Below are 23,762 nucleotides of genomic sequence, written 5' to 3'. Positions count from 1 at the left end.
CAATATCCTTGAGATATTCAAGTTTGATGTAGTGAAAATTTTATTTGTTGTTAGCTGTTGCAATGCAGATAGAGAAAATTTGGAAGAAACATCTTCGAATACATAACTTGCAATGGATAATAAAAACTGTATAGTTAATACTAAATGACAAAAGAACACGGTATTATAATTTGACAATTCGTTCCGAAAAAATGTAATGCCTATGTTTCTCGCAAATCCTTAATATTAATTCAGAGAACGTTTAAATGTTTAGAGATTGCGTAACAAATTGTCCTTGCGAAGACACAAACATCTCATCGGAAACAAAAATAGCTTGTCAATACAAAAAAAAGAAACCGATATTAAAATGCCATAAACCAATAGTAGTGGCTCTGCGCACTTTGGGCGGGCGAGAGCAAGCTCCGAGATACGCCGATGTTTCAGAGCCAGTCGTCCGAACGCCACCGTTGTTATCGCCAGCGTATGGCGTACTCCTCGCCAAGCTACACATTTTACGCGCGTAAATTTAGAACGCAAAAATAAACTCGAGCGAATAAGTGAAACTCTGAAACTTTGTTTAGTGAGAGATTTATATAAATTAAGCCCGTTTGTGGTAAATTGTTGAGGTGCCACTTTATATTCTGTGCTGTGCGGAAATTTTATGTTTTCGCGCTATTTTAATTAGGAGAGATGTAATGATTTTCTTCGTGAATCCGTTTGCGGGGTTTTGGTTGTTCGAAGGAAATAAAATATCGGGTACGTACCTAGTTACGTTGGCTTGATTCTTTTTTTATAGAAATGGAGATATTAGTGAATATCTTTTTGAAATAATTGTGTATCATATTTCAACCCGAAATATTAGGCAGAGAGATAAATGTGAATTTGTCCAAGTTCTTTTGAAGAGTGAAGTTTCATCATAAAAAAATGTTCACGTATCTATATTATTTGAAATTTGATTTTCAATTTTATTTCTTGAATGTCACTCTCTAATTAAATTAGTAACATTTACAAACCTTTTGATACAAATAATAAGCCTTTTTTTTAGATTGTCACAAAAAAAAAAGATCTGTCAGTGGGATACTGCAAAATATTTGTTAGGCGTTTACTTAATACTGATTTGGATCCCAATTTGATTGATGAGACATCCACTAATTCGCAAGAAATCCTAGCCCCATTTATCTTTGGTTAATTTATTTAAGGGATATATCCACAGCGCTTAACGCTTATAAATGATTCCTAAAGTTAATAGACTTTTTTGATCTTCCTATATTTAATACATATATTGATACGTTGTTGTTTATCTATAAATTAAATATTGAAATTAATATTGCGGTCTGCTTTCCATAAATAGGTGGTTTACTGGTGGTAGGACCACTTGTGAGTCCGCGCGGGTAGGTACCACCTCCCTGCCTATTTTTGCCGTGAAGCAGTAATGCGTTTCGGTTTGAAGAGTGGGGTAGCCGTTGTAACTATACTGAGACCTTAGAACTTATATCTCAAGGTGGGTGGCGCATTTACATTGTAGATGTCTATGGGCTCCAGTAACCACTTAACACCAGGTGGGCTGTGAGCCCGTGCACCCATCTAAGCAATAAAAAAAAAAGGTGATGGTAATCGCGTTTTGATGTTAATAATTACGCACCGTTAATCGCTTAGCTTATAGAAGATAATTTTAACCTAATTTCTAACCCGACTAGATTCTAGATCTATAGTCAATTTAAAAAAACATAAGTTATTGTTTTCGATGACAGAAACGATATTTAAAAACAAATATTTTCAAAGAGGTTTAATTCTAAAAGAAGAGGTTACGATCTGCCGTTACATTCGTGACGACTGTTTCTTTAGACCATGATAATTGATTATACATGTAACACTGCGTCTCATAACACGGTATTTTACAAACAGTTCCACTCTAACACGAAAAGGAAAATTCTCCAATACCATATTATAAATAACGCGGCACTTCTACAACACGATAAAGAGTATTTAGTTTAAATATATTTAGAAAATTACATTACGCACTATGAACACAAAATATATGGGTATAACCGAAATTTTACTGCTTATTCTTTATGTATAATAAGTAAAAAAATACTACAGGCACAATTGAGATGATTCATTCAAAAAATTGCTCTTCTTTTTGTACTGGCTTCGAATCTCATATAACACGGTTTCGCACAACACGCGGCTTTTTAGGAATGTATCTACCGCATTATAGGAGGGTTACCTATAGGAGGTTGAAGTCGTCGTGGCCTAAAGGATAAGTCGTCCGGTGCATTCGTGTGTAGCTATGCACCGGTGTTCGAATCCCGCAGGCGGGTACCAATTTTTCTAATGAAATACGTACTCAACAAATGTTCACGATTGACTTCCACGGTGAAGGAATAACATCGTGTAATAAAAATCAAACCCGCAAAATTATAATTTGCGTAATCACTGGTGGTAGGACCTCTTGGGAGTCCGCACGGATAGGTACCACCACCCCGCCTATTTCCGCCGTGAAGCAGTAATGCGTTTCGGTTCGAAGGGTGGGGTAGCCGTTGTAACTATACTGAGACCTTAGAACTTATATCTCGAGGTGGGTGGCGCATTTGCGTTGTAGATGTCTATGGGCTCCAGTGACCACTTAACACCAGGTGGGCTGTGAGCTCGTCCATCCATCTAAGCAATAAAAAAAAAACCCTTTACTGTACAATAAAAAAATATATTCCTGATTTCTATTTATTGATGCTAGTTGTCGTCCAAATTTCCATCATTGAACGACAACTCGATTTAGTTTCAAAATTGACAGCATTAAAACTCGACAATAGTTACCGAACAAAAACAATAAAAATCTATTGACCAACCGTGGAGAAAATGGTACTTGTTCGATTTTCCTTGTAATAAATAACTGTCCAAATAAATCTCAGTGGAAACACTAAAACTTCTCAATAAAAAAAAAGAGTTATCGAATGAATTAAATCGGTTGACGAGCAAACAAGAAAACGGTACATAACTATGTTGTTTTTGCCTATACGCATTTAGATGCTTTTATTAAAAGGATGATCTAGAAAATAGTTTTTAACTAAAAACAGTTTTAAAGATGTATAACCTGTGGATGATATAGTTTTTGTTATCATACTTCCCATGTTTTTTTGCTATTTTGTTGTATTTTAATTTGGGAGCTTACTTACTTCCTTTTTATATAAGTATGTTTGAAAAGTCAATATTGCAAGGAATAAGAGAATACTCGGTTGTGAAAAATTGTGCTGTACCGTAAGAAGGAGAAAAATTACGTTATGCTTCATTTACTACCAACCGACATCTCTTTATTATATTACTAGGGACCCGGCCTCGCTTCGCTTCGAAAACTGTGATTTATTATTGATTTCTTCACTATTTAATGGATGTTATTATACATACTATGCTATTATGTTACCTTTTTCTTCAATCACGCTATCTATTAAAAAAAGCCGCATCAAAATCCGTTGCATAGTTTTAAAGATTTAAGCAAACATAGGGACAGACAGATATAGGGACAGAGAAAGCGACTTTGTTTTATACTATATAGTGGTGAATTCTACGATCACGCTCTGATCTTCGACAGGGTATGCCTAGACACTTTAATGTTCTTTATTATTAGTACCGATGTTCTATATAGAGTACTTAAAGGAGTTGTATGCAGTAATTATGTCCATTACTGAAATCACATTATCTGACTAATCTAATTACATTATCTGAAATCCTTGCATCCCAGCTAGGGCGCGCTTACACAGTAATATTTATTGAGATTTTATTTTCCACCAAGCACCGTCAGGGTGACTTTTATCCCCTCTATATTTGTTGGCAATAAAGTAGATTTAAAGAGCGTGGTGTCGATAAAAAATGGAAAGGGTTATAAGCGATTCCTGAGAATATTAAACTAGTTTTATTATACAACAAACTGATTACGATTTCAAAGATTCTTGTTTCGAAATTAAAATCGAGTCATTAATATACACCTGAAGGCTCTGCATGCTTTAGTTTGTGTAAATATAATAATCTGAGTTTTAGTTAATTATCGCAAATCTTATTTGTATTTTCCAAACAAAAATCAATTATCCATGTCTATTATGATTTATTAATAATACAATTAAATGTCAAATCCTTAGGTTCCAAAATCTAATACATATATTGATACGTTGTTGTTTTAATGGTTCATTTCATTATTACACATAAATTATATATTGAAATTGAGATTTCGATCTCCTCTCCTATATTAACATAAACAATATTTCTTTAATCCAATAAACTATAATCTGATTCCTTAAATTATTTTATTTCCAAATTCATAAGCTTCTCAATAAGAAAGATTAATTGAAAGCAGTTTATCAAGATAGTATTCCAGTGTGAGAATGTCCCTTAGTAGGTATATTGGACTTCTTTGGGTAATACTGAAATAAGAATTACTATGTTAAAATATAATTTCTTAAATATACTTTTTTTAAAGAACTTTTCTAATATTATTTTTGTTGTATGTCCGAAAAATACCTTTGAGCGTGATAAGACTTCCAATTCTTGTATGCCGTTTTTGAAAATGGGGTCAAAGCATTAATTAGATTTTACTGCTCGTAGGGCGTATTGTAAGACCGCATGGGAAGGTGTCACCTACCTGACTATTTTTGCAGCGAAGTCCTCATGCACTTGCTGGAAGTCTGAGCGAGGTATAATATTGAGACTTTAACTTGATGTCTCGGGATGGACGGAGGCATTCACATTGTCAATGTCATGTCAGTGGGCTCCGTCAAACATCGGTGGAGAAGTGAGCGCCTTGTTCCATATATACAATTAAAATATTAAAAAACAGTACCCATCCAATAGCTTCGGCTAGGTTTCTATACTGTGGAATAATGGCTGGTAGGGTTTTCCTGACGTGGTTATGTATATGAGACAAGAACAAGAATGTATAATTAGATCGCAAATATCAGATATTTTTAACAAAGATAGTGGTTTCGACCCGATTTGTCGTATTGAAATAAGAAGTCAAATTTCTTTATATCAACCTTCGACAAGTGACAACAGGCAGGAGAAATTAGCTTTAGAAAAAAAAAAAAATAACTTGGACACATTCTGTACACATAAATATTATCCATTTCGAAAACAACATTTAAAGCTTCCTTTTTAACAAAACAAAAAATTACCTTTCACTCTGCGAATATCTCCGTTAACTTACAATCCCCGAGGTATAAAATAAAGGGGATGATTTTTTGTGAAATTCCCGAGTAATAAAAGAGGGTAATCGCGGCCATGCCACTTTTGTATTGGCCATCTTAATGTTGAGCCGCAATGAATGAGTCTTCTAGAGAGCTGTAGATTTAATTTAAACTGTTCACTTGTTTACATTTCCTTGTCTTCGGTCTTGTACGCCTTTCATTTGTTTAAACAATGATCGAGCTCTGAACAGATGTCCTTTTATTATATAAAGGACTTCTTTAGGGATAAACCTTTATTATTAATTTATCTGTATTAAATATTTGTATGTTTCTTACACAATAACATATATCTGAACTTAATTTGATGAGCTTTAGAAAATATATTAAGGCTACACTTAACACAAACTTAAAGCTACACTTAAAATATGGTATATTTTTTATCTCCGTAAATGCCATGGGATATTAGCAATGTCGGGTCGAGTATAGTATTGCTTTAGTGTACAACTGTGTGTTCGCTGATTCGTAATTTTAATGGTTTTAATTCTAGGTTGCAGTTAATATTTTTAAGGAAAAAATTATAATTATCGTTCGGAATTTTGGTGAGCTTGATCTTGTTTTGTAAATGTATTTCCGGTCCATACAATGTTTAATATACTCAGATAATGTTGTAGTCTGAGGTCATTGTAACTTGACATTACAAGGTCAGAACTACATCACTTGGAAATGGTTAGTTTAAATTTCGTCGGCGGTTTAAATGCGTTATACTAATAAAAATATATCATTGTACTAAAAGACGTAATTTGTCAAAAAAGCTTCATTCTATAGCACAACTTTTTTTTAATATATAAAAGCTAATAGATACTTTTATTAAATTTCGACGCTATTGACTACTTCGAAATTTAACAAGATGCATAGGTATTTAAATATTTGAATATAATTATTATAATGAGAGGTAAAATAATATATGATAAGGGGGTTTTGAGTAGAATAGTATATAAATATAATATATAACTTTATATGTAAATGAAAGCAACTAATATTGTAAATGGTTAATATAATGTTTTGTAAAATTGTAAATAGAATATAAATGTTTTTTTTTTTTTTTTTATAATAAAATTAAATGTAAAACACAGTTCATTAAATTATATTTAAGTGTTATTAAATTTTTTGAGGCTATAAATAATTTCATTTAAATGTATCATAAATTTATTCAATGTTAGAAGAACTTATTCTAAAATTAACCTAACTCTATTCACTGAAAAGGTACAAGAAAAAAAAAACCTTAAACACTTGACTCTGAGTTCTTTGAGTTACTAATACATTTCTTTGCCTACGCCCGTCCTTAGTTCCTTATCGCACCATCCTCATTTATTCTTATTCAGATTATAATACACGTCATATAGCATAGGTCCATGGTAAATACCCCAAAGTATTAAATATCTTTGTCTAGTCCCAAATCCAGTATAAGTTGAACCATTTTGCGTGGACAAAGAATGTGCTCTCAAAAGGATTAATATCTTGCTGTCAAAATCACATAATGCTTCTATTTTCTTATTTATAATATATATTCCCAGTGCAATTGTATTGATATGAAATTTGTAACCTTATTTACCCAAACCGTAAAATGTTTCTATAAAAATAATTTCGAAAGCTTGTAAAATATCAAAATGTCTCATTTCAAAATTGTTATAAATTTCATTATATCATTTATTAATAATAATATAATAATAATAAGCCATTTATTTCTTGCTTTACAAAGTTTAAAAAAATATATAATATATATAAATGTATGTGTTAGTATTTAGGATGTAAAAGAGTTTTGTAATGAATCAGTAAAATTTAATTAGCAAGAACCCCGGATCGGGTAAAGGCCTCCTCCAAAGAAAGAAATATCATTTATTATTATAACAAAACTTTTCCTGATTTACTATTTCTAAGATATCAATGAAAATTCAGCTGTTTTAGATCTTACGTTCTCCAACCATATCAACCCAAAGATATCTAGGTTTGCTGTCGTCAACTGGTATAAAGGCGATCATAAATTTTGGTAGTAACGCGCAAAAAAGGGAGGCTACGAAAGATTTACCGTCCGAATGTATCCGTCGTTATCGGCCTTTTGTTTTCGATTCTTATACGAAACGGTCCAAGCTCAAATGGGTAACCAAGTCTGTATATGTATACAGCCATCCAAGACATGAGCGCTTGCTGACTCTGACCTAATATTCAAATGTTTTTACTTAACTTCTTGTGTCAGCTTTACTGGAAATACTTTACGGGCAAGCTTTCCAGAGGAACTATTAGCGTTAACTTTCCTTTTTGCTTACATACTATTTTCATTTTCTAGGTGTAGTAGTTTCCCGGTATTCTAATCTTCTATTATTTATGTATTATCTCTGGTTCGATTTATCGTTTTGTTATGTGTTAGTCTATTGGGATCAAGTTACGTAATTGATTTATGATCACATTTCCGATGCGAAATAAATACCTTCAAAAATGGAACAGGGACTGGACGATTGCTTCATTACAGAAATAAGAAGAACATTTCTACTTATAGTAATTTGGAACATATATTGATGTATATTATATTTGTGTATATTTCAATTCTTTTGATATCGTCGGTAGATTTTAGCTTTGATATGTCCACGCCCTGACTAAAGCATTCAGAATAGAGACGGCGCGGCGTTTGAACATTTTTTCCTTGTTTATGTTAACGTAAGTGCCTTTTGTAATTTTGCGTTGAGGGAAATATTATTTGGCTGCGTTTGGTTTTGAACGATTTGTGATTATTGATTATTGGCCTCTACAATAAACTTATATAATTTATGAGTTTGTTTTTTTAAATATAATCTTTCTTAAATAATTTTCATTTTTAAGCATATATTTGTACGGGTATAGGATAGATATATTTTTCAATAAGCATTATTATACTTTTAAATTGAACCCCGCTAAAAGTACTAGTGATTATCTTGTTAAATTGTCAAAACGGCATTTCTATAAACTTCCGTTGTGCTGTGCTTTTCAAACTTACAATAGCATGAATCTAATTCTAATAAAATAAATACGTTATCTATATTCCGGCAACACCATTTCAATTACGTTATTTTAAAAGATCACTTCAAAACGGGTGCTAAATTAGTAAAATTTAAAACAGAACTCAGTAAGCCCACAAAAGCTTTTAAAAATATCGTTGGTTTGTTTGTCTTGTTTATATTCGTCCAAATGTGACTCACAAAGTCTGCATTCATGAACACAATGAAACTTTGTTTCCAAACATAAAATCTAATTACATAAAGTGACAACTGAGAGAGCACCAATGTCTTCATATGAAACAAAATACTACGACCTAATTTAAACTTTATTTGTTTGACAAGTGGAGCTACAGTTGTTCAGCTGGTGATACTGGCGGATGCTAAATACAATGATTAGTTTTGTCGTATCTGGAACGTTAGCGCCTCATAGTGCCAACAATGTTAGTATTATTTTTTTGCTGGAATTCTTTGTCTCTTTTAACCGAAATTAATAGTTTTTTTGTGTTGATTTTTTAAATATTTTTTTAAAATTATTATTCGTTTTGTTATATAGTCCATATATTACCAAATACCCTCTTTCTCTTAAAAGATAAATTATAAACATCTAAGCATTTGTTCAATTGTGTCCAGAATATTTGAGAGTTTGCCGATTGATTTATAGAGGAAAAACCAATTTAGATTTAATTAGAAAATTAAAATTGTAATATGAATTCTTTGTAGAATACTTGCTCACATCGCGCATGAGAAAGTTTTGCATAAAGCCTCGACTTATGCAGAAATATCAAAGAAGTCATAAAAAGAGTTTATGATATCCGCATGCTTGAAAGAAGCGTGTGTCGTAGAATTCGGCGAATAAAAAAAAACAATTACTTGATTATTGTTGTGCTTCAAAGAGTTGTAAAAAAATAATAAATTCATTTGTAACTTTCATTGAATGATTCGTTCGGTTCAATTGACGGAATAACTGGCTACTTGTTTGTTACTTTTATCGAGGGTGATTATTTTCTGGAGTGTGTAAATAAATGATCAACTTGTTATTAAGCTGATTTAGTTAAACACCGAAAATAAACTCGGCCTTTTTTTATTTATTGCTTAGGTGTGTGGACGAGCTCACAGCCCACCTGATGTTAAGTGGTTACTGGAGCCCATAGACATCCACAACGTAAATGCGCCACCCACCCTGAGATATAAGTTCTAAGGTCTCAAGTTTAGTTACAACGGCTGCCCCACCCTTCAAACCGAAACGCATTACTGCTTCACGGCAGAAATAGGCAGGGTGGTGGTACCCACCCGCGCGGACTCACAAGAGGTCTTACCACCAGTAAAGTAGCCTATTACTGGGTCGGTCTGTGGCACTGAAGACACAACAGAAATCGGCAGTAGTAATTGCCTTAATAAAATGGCAGTACTATCCTTCGGTTCAGAAAGCACAAGGGTTGTGCGGCCGATTTTAATCGTCACATTATAGCACTACTAACAGCTTACAGAATAGGTACTAGCCCACTGAGTTTCTCGCCGGATCATCTCAGATGGTCGCGATTCCAATCTGGTAGTAGATTCATTCGCGAAGCAGCTGTTCTTGAATTGTTAGATCTTCTTTGGAGGCGCTCTGGTAGCTGTTAGCAAATCCCAGCCCTCCTGGCTGAGTTCATGCTCACCCACCTGTCTTGGTGAAACTGAAAAGGCCTACGTGCCTATCAAGTAATCCTTCAATAAAAAAAGGTATAAGTACTATTAGGGATTAGGAATTTAGGAGCCACGTAGGAGGTTAGGCAGAATCTGTGTTGTACCGGATCTTCTCAGCGAGTCGCGAGTCCGATCCGGTGGTAGATTTTACGAAGCACTAGTCTTGCTAGGGCCATTGTTGGCAAATTCTCTCAGGTTAAGCCCGTGAGCTCGCCTACCCGTCCGGGCGTAGCTGGAATAGCCTCTTATTTACCAGCTAATAGACAGGGGGAAAAAAAGAGACGGCGATGGTACCTACCCGTGCGAACTTATAAAACGCCTTACCATCAATAACAGTTAATTTAATAAGCTGTGTATTCGATAGAAGTATTTATCTAACAACTGACACATTAAAGTGTATTTAACTATGGCTTCCTCCCAAAAATGTAGCTCAACTATACTAATCTATACTTCTATACTAATATTATAAAGAGGAAAGATTTGTTTGTTTGTTTGTATTGAATAGGCTCCGAAACTACTGAACCGATTTGAAAAGTTCTTTATTTAGCTACACTATTTCCGAGTGACATGGGCTATAATCTTTTTAAAAAAAAAATTAGGGACCCTTGCTCCAATAATGTAACCCAAGGTGTAAAAAAATACCTAAAGTATTCTTTACATCGCGTGCCCTGCGAAAACTATTGATGATAGCATAAAATAATGTCCTACGACTTCGTAGAACTCATTGTTTACAAAAAGTGTCGCGACAGCATATGTCTAACTATTATAGTTATGCTGCAATAAGTGCTCTTTTACTTAAAAAAAAAAACAACGTCAAATGAGTCGACTATTATCAAAGCCGGCAATGTGACTTTTGGACAATTATTGGTAAATCAGAAAAACGAATTATTGACTTTGTATTCCATTGGCAGTCACAAAACTCTTCTGAACGACATCTTAGATAAATAAAAAGTTAAGTATTAACCTTTATTTAATGCAGGTTTTGAACCGTATTCTTTGAAGGAGACGATTATATTCAAATCAATCTGTATTGACATATCAATAAATTTTTTTTTTTCCAAATGCACAGATTACCACCTTTGATAATAGACGACTCAAATATCGTTGAGATTTTTGTTAAAGGCCCGAGCGGAGCGGGATCGGGCCGCTAGTTACTGGTAAATCTAAAAGAAACTTCTCACGCATATTTTTCTTGAGTTCTGTACAACAAGCAATACATAATTTCAACTAGCGAAATCCGTCGATACAAAATACCAAACGAGATTCTTTATTGTTTCAGACGCCGAAGCGGAAAGTTCAGTCGCCTTTATTCTTCCGCGCTAAAGACATAGCTTGTTCCGGAGCAAAACTTTGCCATGTGCAGTCAAGTGAAAGTGTTTAGTGAACTGTGCGCTAACTGACGCCTGTATCGAGTGAAGATGGAGCGGAAAACAGGCCTGCTTGTTGTACTGTGGGTCGCGATCTTTCCTTTGTACAAGGCTGATAACCTCGGTGAGTAATAGTGAATACATTTGCAGGAAATTGGATACGGTATTGCATGACAGAAAAACACTAGACCATATTATTTGAGCATTCGAAGTCGTCGTGGCCTAACAGATAAGACGCCCGGTGCATTCGTACCTGTCGAAGTGTGCCGATGTTCGAATCCCGTTGGCAGGTATCAACTTTTAAATGTAAATACTTATGAAAGACACGTTGACGAATGGCTCCCATGCATCCGCCCGCTGAGTTTCTCGCTGGATCTTCTCAGCGGGTCGCGATTCCGATCCGATAGTAGATTCATTCGCGAAGCAATTGCTCTTGAGTTTTAGGTCTCCTTCGGAGGCGCTCGGGCAGCTGTTAGCAAATACCACACCTCCTGGCTGAGCCTTTGCTCGCCCACCTGTCCTGGTGAAACTGAGAAGGCCTTCGGGCCACCAGTAATCTTTCAATCATAAAAAAAAAAAAATACGAATGACTTCCACAATTAATAATATCGTGTGTTCCCGAAAATTATAATTTGCGTATTTACTTCTTGCAGAGCAGTCGTCTGATGAGGCCCCAAGGGTAGGTACCACCATCGTGCTTATTTCTGTCGTGAACCAGTAACGTGTTTCGGTTTAACGGGTGAAGCAGCCGTTGTACTCTAAAAACTGAAACTAGAACTCATATTTCGAGGTGGGTAGCGGTATTTACGTTGTTGATGTCTATGGACTCCAGTCACCACTTACAACCAAGTGGCCCGTGAGTTCTTCCACCTATATAATAATAAAAAATATATCTATAAATTTATAAGATTGCTTTGTAAATTTAATGATTTTGCTATTCAAAAATGAAACTTTTAGGGTACATCATTTTGTCAAGTCAGAGCAAATCGAGTCGATAAGTCATCAACGACCCAATATTGACAACATACTGAAGATTATATGGCAAGTCATTAAATTACAGTTTCGATTACCGGATCCCAATATTAATAATTCCTAGATAGTATTGGCAGAAGATTCTGTATTTTTCCATTCTTAATTATCAGCACGAGAGTCCCAATAAACTGGAGTGTCACATAACATTAATCTCCGAGGTAGGTAGCGTTTTCCGGGAACATAATTTACTTAATTATTATCCGTTTGTCATTCTGGTCCCTCGTCAGTTTCCCGGAATGTAGCGAGAACTTTTGACAAACATAATTAAAATATTTATTCGGTGTTTTAATCTTATACCTTTAAACGAGCAATTCTTGTATATTAATATATATGTATATAATGAGAATCTCCGAAACGGCTCCAACGATTTTCATAAAATTTAGTATACAGGGGATTTCGGGGGCGATAAATCGATCTAGCTACGATTTATTTTCAGAAAATGTTATTTTATTCGTGTTTTCAATAATCAACTCTTCCCGACATCTATTGGCGAATAATAATACTATTTTTCTTAATTGAGGGCAACTAACCGCTTTAAAGACACGATAAGATGGCGTTATCAAAAAAAAAACCGACCAAAGCTCGGTCATCATCTAGTAGAATACTTATGCGAGAATGTGATAGAAATCACAACATTCTGACTTGCGTACGTTTTAGCGTCTATTTTCCATTGAAATTCATCGTAGAAGCTAGTGAATTTTCACGCACAATGATTAACAAAAACATTTCTAATTCTAAGTTATTTTTTTTGTTAAGTTACAATAGTATTGTTGAACGTAGAGTACGCTAACTTGGAAATACAAATTTTATGAAGCAACTCAAGAGAGATTTGTGTATTTAGGACTGATACAAACTTATTTGTACTCCGCATCGAGTCAGTATTCTAGACAAAATAATATGTTAAACTAATAACCGACTTTAGTAGTACTCCATCATTGTATTTTTAAATGACTCGTTTTTTTTGTTGAAAGCGCTCGGATACGAGAAAAAAAAAAAAAAAACTTATTCATGTGTAAGTTCTTATTATTGTAAAAATATGATAATGTTTTTTTAGGTTTGTTTTTGGTTAACTCGCATAGTTTAGTTTCTCAAAAACATTTTTGATCGGATTAAATGCCTTCTACTACTCCTCGCGTCCTTTCTGCTCAGGGTCGTGACCATCATGTTTAGACTGGATTTTATTCTTTACTAGCGGTCCGCTCCGGCTCCGCTCGGGTGTTTAACAAAACTTTCTACGACGTTGTTTTATTTTTTAAATAAAATAACACTTATTGCAGCATAACTATAATGGTTAAACATCTGCTGTCGCGACATTTTTTGCAAATAATATTGTGTTCTACAAAGTCGTAGTACATTATTTTTTTCTATCATCATTAATTTTTGCAGGGCACGCGATGTAAAGAATATTTTAGGTATTTTTTTACACCTTTGGTTATATTATTGGAGTTTTAGTTAGGATCCCTAATTTTTTTCAAAAAAGGTTATTGCCTATGTCACTCGGGAATAGTATAGCTTCCAAACAGTGAAATAATTTTTCAAATCGGTTCAGTAGTTTCGGAGCCTATTCAATACAAACAAACAAATCTTTCCTCTTTATAATATTATAATATATAATATAGATAATATAGATTATGTTTTTCCAGTGTTTCCGATCATTGGCCACGCGAAGGGCTTCGTGGAATGGAGTTTCTAGTGTAATGCGGATTTTTCTCGAACCAACATATCGGGCTGCATCCGCACGATCTCTTTCCTTTATCTTCCCTGTCTCTAAAATACTAGGTGTTTTATGAGCAATATGAATTATTGCTCGGAAAAAATCTGATATATGTATAAAACCAAAATAAAAAATTAAATATAATTGAAACCAAAGGGAGCTCCTGAATGAGCACACGACCCACTGTTAAGTGGCTACCGGAGCCCATAGATATCGACAGCGTTCATTCCACCACCTTCACATATGTGTTCTAAGTCTCAGTTCTAAAATACAACGGCTGCCCCACCCTTCAATCCGAAACGCATTGCTGCTTCGTGGCCAAAATTATCAGAGGAGTGACATCTAGCCGTGCAGGTTAACAATACACCTTATAACTAGTATTAATAGACTTTTATTTTAATTTCTAATGTAATTTTCTGGTGTCTGGATTTTCAATAATCATAATAGAGAAGAAATGTCTAGTTTAGGGCCTGTTGTATGTGGAACGTATACATGTGCATTATATTAAGTCTATTTGAATTTTCACAAAACGTTTTTTTTTATTGCTGAGATGGGTGGGCGAGCTCACAGCCCACCTGATATTAAGTGGTTACTGGAGCCCATAGACATCTACGACGTAAATGCGCCACCCACCTTGAGATATAAGTTCTAAGGTCTCAGTATAGTTACAAAGGCTGCCCCACCCTTCAAACCGAAACGCATTACTGTTTCACGGCAGAAATAGGCATGGTGGTGGTACCTACCCGTGCGAATTGACAAGAGGTCCTACCACCAGTTTTTATGTTGCTATGTAGAATCATACAAGCCACGGTCATCCAGATATAAGAACCAGAGTGAATATACTCGTACATTGTAAGCGTGAATACCAGCACTCGCGTTGAGATATAAGAACAATGTCTCAATTTTATTTTACGCTGTTTCCCCCTTCAAACTGTTACTGTTAAATACTTTGCAACAGTATTTAGCCAGTAAATAGCACACGCCCGACGTCTTACTCCTTAGGCTACGGACGTTTACATTACGGGCTACTGAAAATAATGTAACTTTACCCCGTTAGGTAGGTGTTTTAAAAAATTTGATGTAATTAAATTTTGGATAGATAAAAACGTGTTCAATTTTTTTTGTTCACTAGATGTGGTTTTTGGGATTGGTCAAGAAAGAGAAAAGGCTGTGAATAGATAGATAGCAGTATAATTTATGTATTACTGTTACGAACAAACACTGACTTATCCATTTGCGTGTCCATATTACCTTCTACCTAAAATCAAACCCGCAAAATTATAATTTGCATAATTACTGGTGGTAGGACCTCGAGTGAGTCCGCGCGGGTGGGTACCACCGCCCTGCCTATTTCTGCCGTGAAGCAGTAATGCGTTTCGGTTTGAAGGGTGGGGTAGCCGTTGTAACTAAAACATGAGACCTTAGAACTTATATCTCAAGGTGGGTGGCGCATTTACGTTGTAGATGTCGATGGGCTCCAGTAACCACTTAACACCAGGTGGGCTCGTCCACTAATCTAAACAATAAAAAAAAAAAACCTTCTCAAAGTTATTCGACCCTTTACTACCGAAACTTGGTCCGACTAAAAGTAATGTTTACTATTCTGTTACTTCAAGTATGAAAGTTTAGTGAGAAGTACGATATTACAAATTCATGGGTTATGAAATATTATGCGGTATGTGATTGTTCTAGAACATTGTTAGATATTGAATTAAACATGATTTACGCGTATTTTAAACAGCTACCTTTAAATTTTTTAGTGAATATTCAGTTTATCTATATATTAATACGTGAAGGAAAAACTTTGTATCCCTTTTTACGAAAATTTCCCGCACCGAGGAGTATGAAATTTTCCACACTTATAGAGAATATAGAAAAGGAGTGCCGAATGTTAATATATATATATTTTAATTATGCCTAAAAAATACATTAAATCAATAAAAAAAACCTTACACACTCTACCATGTATTTGACGCACACACGCATGCATACTATTTATTTATTGTCAAAATTTTTGTTCTTGACGTCTGTGGTCAAATCGAGAATACATTAAATATTGTTGGTCTTTATTAATATTTTTCTATAGTGTAGTCTTAGCGAAATTTGTGATTATCTAATATATAAAATTCTCGTGTCACAGTTTTCGTTGCCATACTCCTCCGAAACGGCTTGACCGATTTTGATGAAATTTTTTGTGCTTATCCGGTATCTATGAGAATCGGCCAACATCTATTTTTCATCCCCCTAAATGTTAGGGGTAGTCCACCCCTAAATTTTTTTATTTATTTTTTAGACAAAATTTTTAATTTCTATTTTTTTATGATACAACATACAAAAATACATACAATCCTCAATTTTCACCCTTCTACGATCAACCCTTATTTTTTATTTGCTAATTAAAAACTTTAAATTTTTTTGCCAGAATTTTGTTTTTATTTTGTCATGACGTAGAATAAAAAAAATCATATTACTCTGAAATTTTCACCCCTCTACGATCAACCTCTATTTTTTATTTGTTAATTATAAACTTTAATTTTGTTGGCAAGATTTTCATTTTTATTTTTATTTTGTCATGAATTAAAATAAAAAATCTGATGTTACTCTCAATTTTTCATCCCTCTATGATCAACCCCTATTTTTTGTTAATTATAAAATTTAATTTTTTTGGCAAGTTTTTTATTTAGTTTTATCATGACTTAAAATAAAAAAAATCATATTACTCTCAATTTTCACTTATACGATCAACCCCTATTTTTCCATCCGCAATAAGGTTGCAAGATGGCAATCAAATATTATAATTGTAGTACGATAAATTCTTATTCAGAGTTTATAATTTCAAGTTCCTTTAATTATGATTTTTTTTAAATTGAATTTGATCTCCCGCGCTCTCCGGTCGACTACTGATCAACTATCAATCGATCAGCTATCCCCACCAGGTGTCACCACTGATCCAGCAAACATCACGTAGTAGGGATGAGGACGAAGCTGGTCTCCTGTATTACTTACTCACTATACATCATAGATTATACACTTAATATATTTGAGAGCTATACAATACTATACATTTTTCAGCCATGTTTTGTTGGTTTTATTTGTGTATCAATAGTATTTTCAGTAGGTCTGAGAATCGGCTACTATCTATTTTTCATACCCCTAAGTGAAAAGGGTTGTCCACCCCAAACATTTATTTTTTATTTTAATTTTTTGGATATATTTTTTTGTTTATAATGAAGTATTATGTGGTTCAATGAGGTTTTTATTACTACAGTAGAATTTCCCTAGAAATCTTATTTAAGGCAACACAACGTTTGCCGGGTCAGCTAGTAGAAGTATAAAAGTCTTTAACAATAGAATCATAAGAGCCATTCCGACAGGAGCCCTCTTCTTCGATATAGCGAAGGCGTTCGATAAAGTCTGGCACAACGGTTTGATATACAAACTGTATAACATGGGAGTGCCAGACAGGCTCGTGCTCATCATACGAGACTACTTGTCGAACCGTTCGTTCCGATATCGAGTCGAGGGAACGCGTTCCCGGCCCCGTCACGTCACAGCCGGAGTCCCGCAAGGCTCCGCCCTCTCCCCGTTACTATTCAGTTTGTATATCAACGATATACCCCGGTCTCCGGAGACCCATCTGGCGCTCTTCGCCGATGACACCGCCATCTACTACTCGTGTAGGAAGAAGGCGTTGCTTCATCGACGACTTCAGACCGCAGCTACCACCATGGGACAGTGGTTCCGGAAGTGGCGCATCGACATTAACCCCACGAAAAGCACAGCGGTGCTCTTCAAAAGGGGTCGCCCTCCGAACACCACGCTGAGCATCCCTCTCCCGACTAGGCGCGTCAATAACCCCGCCCCCGCCGTTCGCCCAATCACGATGTTCGACCAGCCCATACCGTGGGCCCCGAAGGTCAAATATTTAGGCGTCACCCTCGACAGTAGGATGACATTCCGCCCCCACATCAAGACGGTACGCGACCGTGCCGCCTTCATTCTAGGACGTCTCTACCCGATGATATGTAGGCGAAGTAAAATGTCCCTTAGAAATAAGGTGACACTCTACAAAACTTGCATACGCCCCGTCATGACCTATGCAAGTGTAGTGTTCGCTCACGCGGCCCGCATACACTTAAAATCCTTTCAAATTATTCAATCCCGTTTTTGCAGGATAGCCGTCGGAGCCCCGTGGTTCGTCAGGAACGTCGACCTCCATGACGACCTGGACTTAGAGTCCATCAGTAAGTATCTTCAGTCGGCGTCCATGCGCCACTTCGATAAAGCGGCACGACACGAGAACCCTCTCATCGTGGCCGCCGGTAACTACATTCCCGATCCTGCGGACAGAATGGAAAGCAGTCGACGTCGCCCTAAACACGTCATCTCGGATCCTCCTGATCCACTAACGGTGCTTTTAGGTACTTCAAGCACCGGTCACCGTTCTCGTCGAACCCGTCGCTTGCGACGAAGGGCTCGACGAGTAAATTAACTCTCAGACACAGCCCACTGAGTTTCTCGCCGGATCTTCTCAGTGGGTCGCGTTTCCGATCCGGTGGTAGATTCTGCGAAGCACGACTCTTGCTAGGGTTCGTGTTAGCAACATCGTCAGGTTTGAGCCCCGTGAGCTCACCTACTAAAGTTAAGGCTACGCTGAAATAGCCGCTAGGGCTATCAGCTTAGGTAGGAAAAAAAAAAAAAAAAAAAAAAAAATCATAAGAGTACAAACTTATATTTCTATTAATTATAGTCGAATTTCGACTACCGGGGCATCACTAGTAAATAATTAATGTCCAGAGTGAATGCAGTAAATAGCGACGAGTAATGGATATTTCTGACTGCAATTGACTAAATATGTTAATATTTGTTAGCTTATTTCTTTATTAATAATTTCTTGTCGGAGTGATTCGTCTTTCTTTATTGCTTTAGTTTGTGTAGTCGTGCTGACATCTTCTGAGTCATCGACACCGTAACTTTCGTGTTATTCACATATATTCTTGCGTTGCAGCGCGTTGCTATTAGTATAATTTAGTATTATGGACGATACTCTGTACCCGTGAAACATTGTACCTATTTCAGGAAGACCTATGTTAGCATGGAATCATTTATTTCAATTTGTAGCTTACGGCAGCTCGTAATAAACAGCGAGTCTCTAAGTAGGCTCTAAGTAGCCGAGAACTAGCTAACGTCAGGTGCATCTTGAGACTATAAGCCCGTTTACGAAAGTGACGCGGCGTCATAAATCTCACTATCAAGCTCCTAATATTTCTCGATAATAAGAGGGGTTATTTTTTACTGTTTCGCGATGATATTTTTATAGAATTTTTACTCTAACATAGAAGGAAGCTTCTCTAATTCATGTCTTCCAGACATGTCTCTCATAATTACGGGTCGCATAGAGGGCAAGCGCGCCGTGGGCAGAACAACAGCCAGATGGTCAGATCTAGTAAGAGAAGCACTTGGTGGTCTGTACCATGCGATCCATGCCACCCATAATAGAACACAGTGGAAGAACGTCACATGTGGTTGCGATCCTCAGCAGTGAGGGAACGATATAGAAGAAAGGAGGAAACTGTGTAAATTACGATTTTGAAAAGATAACAGTTTTAATTCGGCCCTTAAAATCTATATAATATCAATACGTGAAGCAAAAACTTTGTATCCCTTTTACGAAAATTGCGCGGACGGAGGAGTGTGAAATTTTCCACACTTATAGAAAATATAGAGAAGAAGTGCACAAGTTTTTTTTTAAAATAATGCATAAAAGATACATTAAATCAATAAAGAAAACATTACACACACTACATACCATGTATTTGACGCACACACGCATGCATACTATTTATTTTCAAACTTTTGTTCTTGACGTCTGTGGTCAAATTTAAAATAGATTAAATATTGTTTGTCTTTATTTGTGATTATAGAAGTATAAAATACAATCATAATAGTGTATTAACTTATTATACAATTCTAATGAATTATAGTCGAATTTCGACTACTGCGGGACCACTAGTAGTATTAATTACGTATCCATTCTTCGTAAAACTACAAAGGCCATTTGCGAAAGAAAATAGTAAGCTTTTTCGGAGAAACAAATAAAAGACCTCGAGACCTTTGCAAATACTTACGAGAAATACTACAAAACACTGCCCTTAGGAAAAGGATCACACACCAAAGAGTGCCTTAAGAACTCCTAAACACACTTCCGTCGGCCTTGTAAGCAGTCAAGTATCGAAACTGATGCCACGATTGTGTGTGTGAAATACATAAACATAGTAACGCAAATAAACAAGGACAGGAATTGTATCTATCTATAATATACATTTATAAGTCTACCTGTGCGGACACACAAGTAGTTCTACCACGAGTAATTACGCAAATTATAATTTTGCGGGTTTGATTTTTATTACACGATGTTATTCTTTCACCGTGGAAGTCAATCGTGAATGTTTTTAAGTACGTATTTCATTAGAAAAATTGGTACTTGCCAATCGATCGGATTCGAACACCGGTGCATCGCTAGATACGAATGCACTGGAAGTCTTATCCTTTGGGCCACGACGACATTCCATCGAAGAGCATAGCACCTATCTAGCCACCTTTACTACAGTTTCATTTTGTAACTGTTTTATTTTATATTAAACTTCTATTGCTTAGATGGGTTGACGAGCTCACGATCCACATGGCCTTAAATGTTTACCGGAGCCCATAGACACTAACGTAAATGTGGCGACCCACCTTGAAACATAAGTCTGAGTCTTACGATACAACGACTGGCCCACCCTTCCAACCGAAGTCCATTACTGCTTCACGGCATAAATAGACAGGGTGGTGGTATTTGCTGTGACCCGTGCGGACTTACAAGACGCCTTAATACTAATAATGAAGAACTGTATTACCATAGTTTTCGTAGTAATACAGTTCAGGCTATTTTGCGAAGTTGTAATACGCCCGGTTTCCAGGGGATGATAACTGTTATTCTAAAATAAATGAAACCTAATTATTACTTGGTGATAGTAATTATTTTACGATGTAAATGCCCTCATTTAACTCTAATTATCAAAATATCTACATCATTATCCTGCCCTTCTCCCAGTCACCTGGGGTCGGCGCAACATGTTTTCTCCTTCCATACTCTTCTATCATATACCATTTCTTCGCTCACTCCCCTCCTACCCATATCGTCTTTCACACAATCCATCCATTTCTTCTTAGGTCTACCTCTTCCTCTAAATCCTTCCACATTCATAGTTAACACTCTCTTAACAACCTCATTTTCATTCCGTCTCATCACATGTCCATACCATCCCAAACGTGCACTCCTCAGCTTCTCTGTCACAGGTGTCACTTTCAGACTTCCTCTAACATATTCATTCCGTATTCTATCCATTCTCGTTACTCCACACATCCATCGCAACATTCGCATCTCTGCTGCATGCAATCGCCTTTCATCCGCCACTTTCGTTGTCCAACAAGCTGATCCATACAAGACGGCAGGCATCTACACGAAACCGAAATACGCTAACAAAACAGTACTTGTAATTTTTAAGTTTCATTATGACTTTAAAGTAAAGCTGGTTAAACGAATGTCAAATTTATTTTGTTAATGGCTGCGCTTAGCTCAATCTAAGTTAAATTACCATAAGAATCCTGAAAAAAAAAAGGGGAAAATGATTAACAAAAATGTCGTATACAATGTTTTATGTGGGACAGTGAGTGGTCGCGTAAAATGGACGTGATACGGGGCTCTGATGACCCTGAAGTGGCTCCCAGCGAGGGATAATGGCCGTAAGTCTGGCCGGCCACGTCTCACCGAAAGCCTGTATGTACGCTTTGACTACATACAATGTTTTAATGGAAATCAAATGTTTGTTTAAGAGTTTTGTTTGAAGACGTGATTGAATTTTTATGGGTCACTACCGAAACCCGACAACGTTCAGCCGTGATTACCGCTAAATAAATGAAAAACAATCCCTTTAACTGAATCAAAGGTATTTGCGGAGTACGGTATTATGAAAAAAACCTTCGCTGAAGTACCGACATTAACTGTATAAAGTTGAATCTGTATCGAATAAAAGGCGAGTGTATGTACATAATATAAATACATTTATGAACATAAAACATTTGAACATTAATGCGATATATTCGCTTTTTAAAAAGCGTTTCGTAAAACGCTTTTTATACCTACACATCTCTATACTTATAAAAATGAATTGCTGTTCGTTAGTCTCGCTAAAACTCGAGAACAGATGGACCGATTTGGCTAATTTTGGTCTTCAATTATTCGTGGAAGTCCAGGGAAGGTTTAAAAGGTGAGAAAATATAAAAAAGCTCGGAATTATATTAAAAAAAAACAATTTTGTTTTTCCTTTGATGTGTCCCCTTGATGTGTCTTTTATTTATTGATTGAGGCACTACTACGTCTGCCGGGTCAGCTAGTATTAGATAATGTTTGGTCGTGAAGACTTATGGAAATTGGTAATAGTTTGAGCTGATTGTCATAATTGTCAACGTATTTTCCCCGAACCCCAAGAGTCTAATCAGCACACCTCTGCTTCTGAGCCAATTTTATCTAGTTCTGAATTACGATTCCTCGAATTTCTGAGACCCATAGAACTAATTGACGTCTGGAACTAATTGAAAGCGACCAATTACCAATTAGTTGATATTACGATTCACTAATATCTGCGACCGAGTAGGTAAATTAACCATACCGAGCCATTAACAGCCTTTGAGTTGAGTTGATTGTTGTTGATTTTTAAAGGTTCAACAGGTTATCTATAATGTGTTTGGAATGTCCGTAGGGTAATGATATTTAGATTTAATAATAATTTGATTGTACAGTACTTACTATACGGGCTTCCATGAAGACGTAACAACATTATAAAAAATAACATAATTACTGATGATCGTGCAGTCCGGAAACCTTCACAGGTTAATAGTCCTATGCCTATTTCGGACGCCATCTAGGCGGAGTTCGGATAGCCTGCTGACCGAGAGGGCTGGTGGTCATGGCACCGACGACCGCCAGTCCGCCGTCCCGAGGGGGAGGGTGATGGGAGAGATGTGCTCCGCACTAAACGCTTCAGTTTCCTCCTTTTGCCTTTTCATGAGTTCTGTCTCATGCGAGGTTTGGACGTTGGTTGTTGAGCGACAGGAGGTTTTAGTCGGTTCGACTCCGACAAGTACGTTTTGGTTTCATTGAATCTTTGTCTTTTATACCAGTAATAAGGTACTGTAGTTGTCACGCGAGTCATTTGAAGCTATTAAGTGATTGTATCTGACAACAAAGCATTTAGCGACAGACACAAAGAAACGTGGCAGAGCCATGCATGAAATATGTCGTCGTAGTCGGTTGCTCTTGGCAGAGCAGTCGTGGTGGTAATGTGGAATTCTTGCTTATTAAAGCCTTGACAGATGTTTTCCATAGTTTGCGAACCGAGATCCGGCGCACGCACTCGTTAAGTGGGATTTCAGTAAGGTCTTTCACCTGATCAGTCCAGCGCATGGGGATTCGTCCACGAGATCTCTTACCATTGACCCTACCCTGAACAAAAAGTTTATCGATAGACTCTGCTGGCCATCGCGATACGTATCCAAAATATCGAAGAATCCTGGATTGCACTATTGACGACAACCTTTGAGAGATATTTAGTTCTTTTAGGATCGAGGCGTTGGTGCGATGCTCAGTCTATATATGCGTCAGATATACGGAGCATCCTTCTCCAGCACCACATTTCTAATGCATCGATCCTTCTTCTTTCTCTTTCTTTTACAGTCCAGG

General features: G+C 36.3%; 1 protein-coding gene across 3 annotated transcripts in view; it reads left to right on the top strand.

Annotated features, from left to right (window-relative positions):
* The first annotated feature begins 369 nt into the window (after positions 1-369).
* LOC101739666 (protein eva-1) overlaps positions 370-23,762 on the top strand; it is a 106,899-nt gene continuing 83,506 nt past the window's right edge. For 2 of the 3 annotated variants that reach the window (XM_021347816.3, XM_012691013.4), the window contains exons 1-2: positions 370-735; positions 11,145-11,356. In XM_021347816.3, the coding sequence (XP_021203491.2) occupies positions 11,284-11,356 (73 nt within the window). In that variant the 5' untranslated portion in view covers positions 370-735; positions 11,145-11,283. Of the gene's footprint in view, positions 736-11,144; positions 11,357-11,885; positions 11,912-23,762 lie in introns of those variants that run through there. The other variant, XM_062673299.1, reaches the window with a different exon arrangement.

The sequence above is a fragment of the Bombyx mori genome, chromosome 17 (genome assembly GCF_030269925.1).
Source record: "Bombyx mori chromosome 17, ASM3026992v2".
Taxonomy (NCBI): Eukaryota; Metazoa; Arthropoda; class Insecta; order Lepidoptera; family Bombycidae; genus Bombyx; species Bombyx mori.
This window is presented reverse-complemented; position numbering and strand designations above follow the sequence as displayed.